The 9,274-nt window shown below is 39.1% G+C and overlaps 1 protein-coding gene across 3 annotated transcripts in view; it reads right to left on the bottom strand.

Annotated features, from left to right (window-relative positions):
* Positions 1 to 9,274, bottom strand: part of abca4a (ATP-binding cassette, sub-family A (ABC1), member 4a) — a 36,590-nt gene that overhangs the window by 21,700 nt on the left and 5,616 nt on the right. For all 3 annotated transcript variants that reach the window (XM_061758930.1, XM_061758928.1, XM_061758929.1), the window contains exons 7-11: positions 8,976 to 9,173; positions 5,253 to 5,342; positions 4,259 to 4,493; positions 3,697 to 3,836; positions 815 to 931 (exon numbers count right to left, since the gene is read on the bottom strand). In XM_061758930.1, the coding sequence (XP_061614914.1) occupies positions 815 to 931; positions 3,697 to 3,836; positions 4,259 to 4,493; positions 5,253 to 5,342; positions 8,976 to 9,173 (780 nt within the window). The remainder of the gene's footprint in view (positions 1 to 814; positions 932 to 3,696; positions 3,837 to 4,258; positions 4,494 to 5,252; positions 5,343 to 8,975; positions 9,174 to 9,274) is intronic.

Below are 9,274 nucleotides of genomic sequence, written 5' to 3'. Positions count from 1 at the left end.
CATCTCCTCTAGTAGTGTCTTGGGTGAAAATGACTTTTTTGTATCAAAAAGGTTGTGGATTATATCTTAAAAGTAACATTTGAACATTCTTATATCAGTCCTGCCAGTGCAGCTACAAGTTAATTTGTCATAAATTATAATTTGATGTTAAGAGTGAAATGTAAAAATACAACCCTACTTTTTTTTTTCTTTTTGCTATTACTGGTATCTTTCTCTGGTGGCATCACACAACACAAAGAAACACAGCAAAGCTAAAATGTGAAACTTCTTTTTGGATTTAATGTTTATGCTTACTAAACTTAGATATGATAACCTTTTGTGGGACTGGCCGACATCTCAGGATATATTAATGTGATGTCATGCATGATGATGATTCAGACTGAATTTTCCAAACTTTAGTGACATCCTGAAACTTTTGATCAAAATTCAAATATTAACAATCCCAATTGTATTTGACTTTAGATGTTTCACTTTTAATATCTTGACAGAACACTGGTTAATACATCACATAATATCATAGTAACCCCGAGATACCATTCAAGTATCTCCCCTGGGGTATTCGGGATAATCCACCCATTATTGTTGTATCACTGCTTTTCTGTCTATAAATTCACCTTTAATATATTATGGAAAAAGTCCAGTATTTTTTAGTCAGAAATCAGATATTTTGTCAAGATATGGTTTGGCTTTTCAGACTGGAATGCCTTAGACATTAAGGAAAATTGCATGATTATTTTGGTCATGGCTGGCACTGGATGTCAGGTGACTGTCACAGAATTTTGAGAATTGTCATGACGATGTATTATTGCCATACCCGTATCATTTTGACTTGCACTCCATCTTGGAAGAAAGCCCAAATCTGTGGAGCCACTTCCTCCCAAGCCTTCCCCATCGTCTTCAGCCTTTGAAGCTCTTCAAATGTACTGTTGGCCTACAAGAGAGATGTGAGAATGTATCAAGCATAAAATACATGCATTTTACAACAGGAGTACTCACATTCAAACATCCATTCATCCATCCATCCATTTTCTGAGCCGCTTCTCCTCACTAGGGTCGCGGGCGTGCTGGAGCCTATCCCAGCTGTCATCGGGCAGGAGGCGGGGTACACCCTGAACTGGTTGCCAGCCAATCGCAGGGCACATAGAAACTAACAACCATTCGCACTCACAGTCATGCCGACGGGCAATTTAGAGTCTCCAATTAATGCATGTTTTTGGGATGTGGGAGGAAACCGTAGTGCCTGGAGAAAACCCACGCAGGCACGGGGAGAACATGCAAACTCCACACAGGTGGGGACGGGGATTGAACCCCACACCTCAGAACTGTGAGGCTGACGCTCTAACCAGTCGGCCACCGTGCCGCACATTCAAACATATATTACATATTCTACACGTGTCAGTACAACACTGCTGTACTTGCATGCTGTCCTCTTAAGCTTCTGCTACATAACATTCCCACACCAAACACTCTTCCCAAACAGGCTTTGCAAAGACAACACGCACATTCTCACACAAAGAATTTCTGTGAACCATGCGCTTCAGATAACCAGCAAGTGTGCGACAAACACAACCTGTGCCAAAATGTCAAATATTTACAGGAAGCTTATCGTTAAAATCCTGAATATGTGTAACTACAGTGCTTTGCGTGTGTGTGTGTCTGTGTGAGAACAGCAAACGCCTCTATTTTAGCATTCAGTCATCTCCAGAGGGGGGTGAATGTGCTCAAGAGTACACCCAATTAAATGCCTTCCTCTTCTATGTGTCTGATTTTGGGTGACAATAGGAACAATGGAGCCAGGGTGACAATGGAGGCCGTTGGTCCAATGCATTCACCCAGACTAGGGAATCTTAGTCAGGTTCCCACAAGTGAGTGCTTCCTCATTCCCGAGGTAGTTTAAAGCAGCAGGCAAAAGCAGGAGACGGAGTAGGTCACTTATTGATACAACCAACAATGAGTATGGATCTTTCCTTACGTTGCATGGAGTTAAATCTAATATTGCAACAAAGTGTGGCCTTACTGCATGTTCACTTCTCCCAACTCAGAAGTAAAGGCATATTTGCTTTCATGTTAGGGTGTGGTAAACACATTAAGTCATTGACATCACACAGTGCTGATCTGTGATTGACATCAAACATTCCTATTCAGCACATACAGTAATCTGTACAGGTACGCCATTGCCTAACTGTATGATAGTTGATGCTAAGACAAATGAGCGTGTTCTAGTTCATCCAATGAGTGAAATCTACTGATATAATGCAACTTTAAATAAATTCCTCTGTTATAGCATTTATGTAAGAGGAAACTATTTATCGGTTGTATTTGTTAAGTTGTTGCATAACAGTTTGGACAGGGATTTCTTGCCAATATTCAAAGTCCTTTGTATTTTTGTTGTGTTCCATTATCCTTCGAGATTAGCTTCTATTCCCTCCTGAATCTGTTGAGCACAAAAACACCAGAATCACATTAACCCTGGTAAAGAACCATATTTGGTTACATTTGTGCTCAAAATACCCTGGTGCACTATTTAGACACTTCCATTTTTTATTACTCTCCCAGACAATGAGCTAAGAAGAAAATAATGATAGTGTAAAAATCTATCATAAAATATATTATGTAAAATTATTAAAAAAGGTTTTTCTGACGTAAAAAAATTAGACCACAGTAAGAGGCAAGAAAAAAAGACTGTTCCATGCTTATGCAACCTGCGTCTTCTAATGCCCAACAATTATTTTTAGGATATTTTAATTACCATGTAGGTAGGGTATTAAATCACTGCCATACAAAGATTTAAGAGTAGAGCTGGGCATTTAACTGCTTTACCTTCATTGAAAATGAATGGTCTTCTTAAATATATTTTTAATTTAATTTTAGATACATTAAGGAAAGTGTGTTTTCATTTTCATTTCAAGAATATTCTCTTCAAAGTAGTAGTTTTGACAATAAACCAGTAAATGTCATGTTATAATGGTCTGCCGATCGCAAACTGCATGTTGAGACTGAAAAAAACAGTGCCTCTGCTGGTTTCAAGCAAATAGTGGACTCAATTGCTTCAAGACACATTACATCAAAAATCAATTTCACACAAATCCAAAAAATCCTCAACATCAATTAAACAACTAATCAATTATTACAGCACTTCTAGGTAAGCGTATGCACATTTCTTTGCATTCGTGAGTTGGATTTTCTAATGTATAATAAAAAACAAATTGGCTTGACTAAGGTTTTTGGTTCAAGTAATGGATGAATCCTGATGAACAAAAGGGGGACAATAAAAGGTCAGCATGTGTGATCACATGTTTTTCAGAGCAAACTGCAATGCTTACATAACACTAGAAAAGCCATGGTGCCAGTAGACTGTGTCATAGTCACCGCGGCCGATCGGCTTGTGTTCCTCCATTGCGACCAAGCCATCCATGACCACTGCCAGCCCCCTGAGGGGTTTTGACCAACAAGTATATACATCTAGATACAAAGGCTGGGACATGACATGAGGAAAACTGATCCCTTTTGAGGAGGGGAAAAGGCATTGTTCCCTGCAGCGTGCTTTGTCTGCTTTACAGAAAATCAAAGAAGGTAGTCAAGTAGTAGAAAGAAAAAAAACTAAAAATATATATATATTTTATCTTTACGCTCTGTTCATGTGCTTGTATTAATACAGGCAACACTAAACAACACTCTATGGCCAAAGCTACTTACATTTCTTACGATCATTCTGACAGCAGGTGAGTCGGGGGCATAGAGGATCTTTCCCATCAACATGGGCTTCAGGGAGTGCCACACGATCCTGGTGGCAGGGTTGGATTCCAGTTCATTCATCATATTATTGCAAAAAGGAGCTGGAGGGAAAAAGTGAACATTATATGAACCATGCATTCCAATGAGATGATAAAACGAGGTGTCAATCTTACTGTTCACACAATGCATGCAAGTAATCTTTCCAATAAGAGAACAACACGAAGGCGGATTTTTTGTTCCACTTTCTTCACTGAGTATGACAGCTTTACAATCCATTATAGGAATATTTTTAAATAAGCAACAAAATAAAGGGAACTACAATTGTATGGTCGTGGACAACCACAAAGTATCCCAACTGCCATGTTGCAGTTTTTTATAAAGTCGTACATGGACCGTGAAGGTTGAGAAGCGCAAAAGACCAGTTCAAATGAAACTCTTAACTGTCTTTTGAATAACATTTAATCTATGATGGCAGCACAGTGAACCAGTCAAAGGATTCCAGATTTTCACATGTTCTACTCACTGGTGCTGTTGTCATAAGTATGCTGGCCCTGTCTTCTGCCACTGCCGATGCCAAGAAAAGCTTTGTAGTTGTTGTCCTCGTACCAGTTAAAGGAGGCCACTCTGGAGAAAGCCCCCTCAGTGTAGCCGCACACGAGGCTGGAAGCGGCAGCCATCACCTGCCTGAAGGACAGATCGCTCTGGAAGAGAGGAGTCATGACCTGGAAGAGCTCTCGGCTGCTGCTTCGCTGGAACAACTGCAAGGAGCGTCGGAAAAAGGAAATCGTCAGAGCAGAGAATAAGGCACGTTCCAAAATACTGTAGATAAAAATGTGTAACTTGATATGAATTTACATAAATAAAACATGTTCATGTGGAACACCTGCATGCAAACCAAATGTATAAAATACATGATCGACATTTTATTCCTTACAGAAAACTGGCATTTCCATGTTTTTGTACATTGTAAAGTGTATTAAACAAACTACATTTATGACAAATAATTTGAAATGTGGTTAAAACAATCCCTTGATTACATTATATTTTATGTGAATAATAGTAATAATGTTAATCACTAGTACTATTAGTAGTTGTACTATGAGTAGTAGTGCTGGTACTAGTAGTTATTTCGATGAATAATGGCTGAGTTAATGATGATTCCTGAGTGGACCATAAAGTAATCAATCGGTATAGTCAAGACAACCAAAAAAGCCACAAAAAGACATTTTGCCTATTAACTTCTTGTTCATGGCTAGAGGTGTCACCCGTTTACTCAGCGCTCTTCGCATTAGTATTATGATGCTAATGATGTTTGTGTTTTGGAGGCAAAGGAGCCCGATCTTGATTTAACCTTCTTAATAGTCACTAAGTGACAACCAAGCCCCCACTCCCCCCGCCACGTCTGTGTTTGCGTAAAAGCTCTGGCAAAAGGAAGCAACTGTTTCCTGCCTCACTAAAAATAGCATGCTGTGAACTTTTGAATAGAGCGCAACAGGAATGCACGAGTGCGTTATTACCTCTTGCAGTTTGTCCGATGCGGCGGACACCGCCTGGACCCAAAAGTGAATGTTGATGCCTTCTGAGTTACTATCCAAAATTCGAGGAAGCTTGAGGACAAGACACCAACAAAATTATATTGTTAGACATAATTAAAATATTATACAGTATCATCCTTAACACTTTATAGGGCGAGTAACTATATCTTAAAGATGAGTTGAAATGGCTGCCAAACACCACACTAATTTCTCTCAGCGTAAAGAAAATGGATGGATGGAAGTCAGAGAAGAAAGGTAATGATATAAAAGAGAAACTGATTGAAACAGTTGAGAAAAAAAATCTTGTAATGTACTACACACATTTCATGGGTTGAGCAAATTTGGAAAATAGGGGACAGAACACACGTTTTCTGTTAATTCACTGCTTTGCTTTTGATCAGGGTTTCCAAAACTTCAAATCAGATTCCTAAATGAGAAATTTGGTTCCTTTCCAGTACGCAAACATACTTGCATATAAACAATTTTTGTTGTTGTTTTTGTTTTTAAAGAACACAACAGACATGGATTTATTACATACGAGAAGAATTTTTTTTTAAAGAAAATGTAAAAAAAAAAAAAACTTTGCTAAATCAAATGGTCACTCGTAATACTCTAAAAACTGAGCCAGGATCCGTTTTGGTTCCTGACCCCCAAGTTTGGGAACAACATGCTTGAGATCTTGCACACAATAGGCTGAAGGAACAGGAAGCAGGACGAGGCCAAGACAAAGACCAGAGGAGACAGCCTTCCTTTATGACATATCTCTCTATCTCAGCGTGTGTGCGTAACTCAGAGCAATAAAGTAGTTAACAGATTGTGAAATGACGAAAGAGGCATGCTTGCTGTTTTGCTTAAATGTTGACTGTGGATGAACGGAGAGGAGCCCTGGTCGCTGTGGCCGCTGACAAAAGGCGACCAGCCTTTTGTCAGCGGCCACAGCCTTTGTTTAGTAGCCACGGCCTTTAATCATTAAGTTGAGTTGTGTTGTGTCTCCTAACTAATTGCAGAAAGAGGGCGGGTTCGACAGCTCTGCTAATGACGTCTCACGGGTTCTGTACCACATGCCTAACTAATACCTGCGGTATGTTGGCCCAGCGACAACATACTTTTGTGTCCCAGTCATTTCCGGCCTGCTTAAAGCATTATACGTTTCATGAAAAATATTATTATATTTGAGGTTAACTACAGACAGAAATCAACTAACAAATATTAAAGGCTTATATTTCAAGATAAAATAATCATCTATTTATCCCCAGAGGAGAAATCCAACTACTATATTTTGCATACATGCTTGGAGTTCTGTGAGCTCCTGCGAACAAATGCTACAAGATGGCAATACTTGAAACATTCAGTAACCAGTTTACAGGTAGGTGTAAGACCGGATACTGATCTAAAACTCGATGCCTAGATTAGCTCATTTGTCAAATCAAGCTTTTTTCAACAGCGTCAACTAGCCAAAGCTAAACCAGTTCTCTCTCGGCCTCACTTTGAGATGTTAAGTCATGCAAATCATTTGTTTTTAGATGTATTGTTCCTTACTGTGGTTTTATTTTCTTTATGTTATGCTGCGTTAAACACTTCAGTCAACTGTGTTTTTTTTTTTTTTAAGCACTCTATAAATAAAGTTGGAAGATCATTGCGTTCCGCCAGTGTTGTTTTAGCTGTGACATATTTGCACATGTGCACACTAGGGCTTGAATGACTGAAGTTTTTTTGCAGTCGACTATAATGTGATGACACTCAAGTCAAAGTCGATTAATCGATGATGTCATTGATTCTTTTTTAGCACAGTACGACATTCTTCAACCTTTTTGTGCCATGGACCAGCTTCGAGTTAAGACATATTTTGACGGACCAGCATAGTAACAAATAATTAAAAATACATAACATGTACAGTATAAAGACTGTGTTGCCTTGTTGGCTGGACATTTTGCTGCTCCACCGAGCAGTATAGTCCAACGACAGAAGCAGATGGGCGGGTCAAAGGTCCCCTGTAAATTGGTCATTCAGAAGATTAGTCAACTCCAAGCTTTAGACGTCAATGCGGAGTAGTGAAGTCCAATAGTTTACTAATCGGTTCACCCTAGCCCACACTGAATGAGCAAAGGACATCCTTTATTTTTACAGGAAGGCATAGTTTCAACATTTTCAGTGTCACATAAACTACCAAAATAATTTGTCTAGGTATTACAGTATACTGTATACCTTCATGGGTAATAGTACAGTACAGTACATCCACGTGATACATTTGCTATAGGTATAAAGAAACTGCAGATGTGACAATTCTTTCAGTAACAATGCAATTTGATACAACACTCAAAATACAGTGCCATGCCATTGAGTACTGCTTTGTGTGACCTATATGTTTAACACATCACTTGATTAACAGTGAAGAAGAAACAAAAAATGACTGACCCATTTCCTGCCTGTGTTTAAATTGTTTCTGCAAGATTAATGCATTATTCACTAGAGGAAAATAATGTCTCGACACCAAAACATAATCGTTTATTTTTTTGACCCATGACTGAACCTCTGCATACTCGTTTAGTACTTTAGTACTAGTTTACCTTTTGTTTTATCCCTCTGACAGATTAACAATGCAATGAAAACATAACCTCATTCAAGTTGGAAGTACACATGCTGTTCCAGCTCACCTTAAAGTAAAACGGTCAGATGACTGCATCACATTAGTAATCAGGTAATTAGTTTCACTTACGTTGGGTGTGATCTTTTTTTTCAACCAGGCTATTTATTTTATTTTTTTTCTTTTGTTCAGAAAGTGCTTGGACATTTTTGCAAAGGCACCAACTCAGATGGGGTTCATCTCAGCACAGCCTACCTAATGAGGTCTTTCTCTATTCATAGGCTCTGAAAAACACCGCTGTTGGTTTATTAAATTCAATTATTAATAATGATGGTTATATAAGCTGTCACACAACAGTTGGATTGATGCTTGGTTATAGGCATCGAGCTTGGTTATGAATAGCCCGTTACACTTGAGCTGTCTCCAATTCCTTGCAAATTCACAAAAAAATAACAATACAAAAATGTGTTGTGTCTTAATTGGTGGATATGGTTAAGGAAAGATTGGCAATTATTTCATAAGGTCCGAAGTGGCCACTTCATTACGTACACCTGCATCAATCCATTCATGCACATTCTTTTCTGCTCGTCCTCAATAGGGTTGCGGGCAGGCTGACTTCGGACAAGAAATGAAATATACCCATCAGTGGTGAATGGTTAGGGCCAGCAAGGCCTACTCTGTTGGCCTAAACATTATCAGAACCAATGATTTACATTTACAACCTAAATTATATTTGATCCATGAACTTATATTAAAAACAACAACAATCTGTTCTCTACATAGCGTTTGTCTTGGCTGCACTACTTCCAGTACATGTCGATGTTATAGTTCTTGTCAAATGAGATTTCAGCGTCCATGTGATGCCTTGTCTAATCTGCCAAGGGAATTCAAAATCAGTAGTGCTAGCCAGTGTTATTTAAAGTATATTACGAATGGAACTCTTACTTTAACCAATTAGATATCAAATTTGTCCTCACAGGATTAAGGTGTTGGTCCTAGGTGACGTCAGCATTTTTCCATCCTCTGAAGTGGCCTACCTAATGCATACTCAATGAAGTGGCTGGTGGGTTAACCCCCCCCCCCCCCCCCAAAAAAACAGCAACATTAAAAGCTTGACTGACCACTCGGAAGAGCTTGAAAAAGTCGATGTTGGCATAGAACTTGTCCTCGATGATCTGCAGCCGCTGAGCGGTGAGGATACACATAGCGTTGTGGACGGCGAGTCGTCCCCTGTGGCTCGGGAAAATGAGGAATCGCTCTAACAGGTTCAAGCTGCAGGCGATGTCCTTTAAATGAATGTTTGGAGCACCAAAAGCAAACTAGAAAAAGGGGACAGGTTGGTAAATGATTCAAATTAATGATTGTTACTATACTGTGATGTTAGGTTTAACGACGGTTTAACCAGCATTGATTCTATAGC

The sequence above is a fragment of the Phyllopteryx taeniolatus genome, chromosome 20, assembly GCF_024500385.1.
Source record: "Phyllopteryx taeniolatus isolate TA_2022b chromosome 20, UOR_Ptae_1.2, whole genome shotgun sequence".
Taxonomy (NCBI): Eukaryota; Metazoa; Chordata; class Actinopteri; order Syngnathiformes; family Syngnathidae; genus Phyllopteryx; species Phyllopteryx taeniolatus.
Note: the sequence above shows the minus strand (reverse complement) of the source record. Positions and strands in the feature narration are given on the sequence as shown.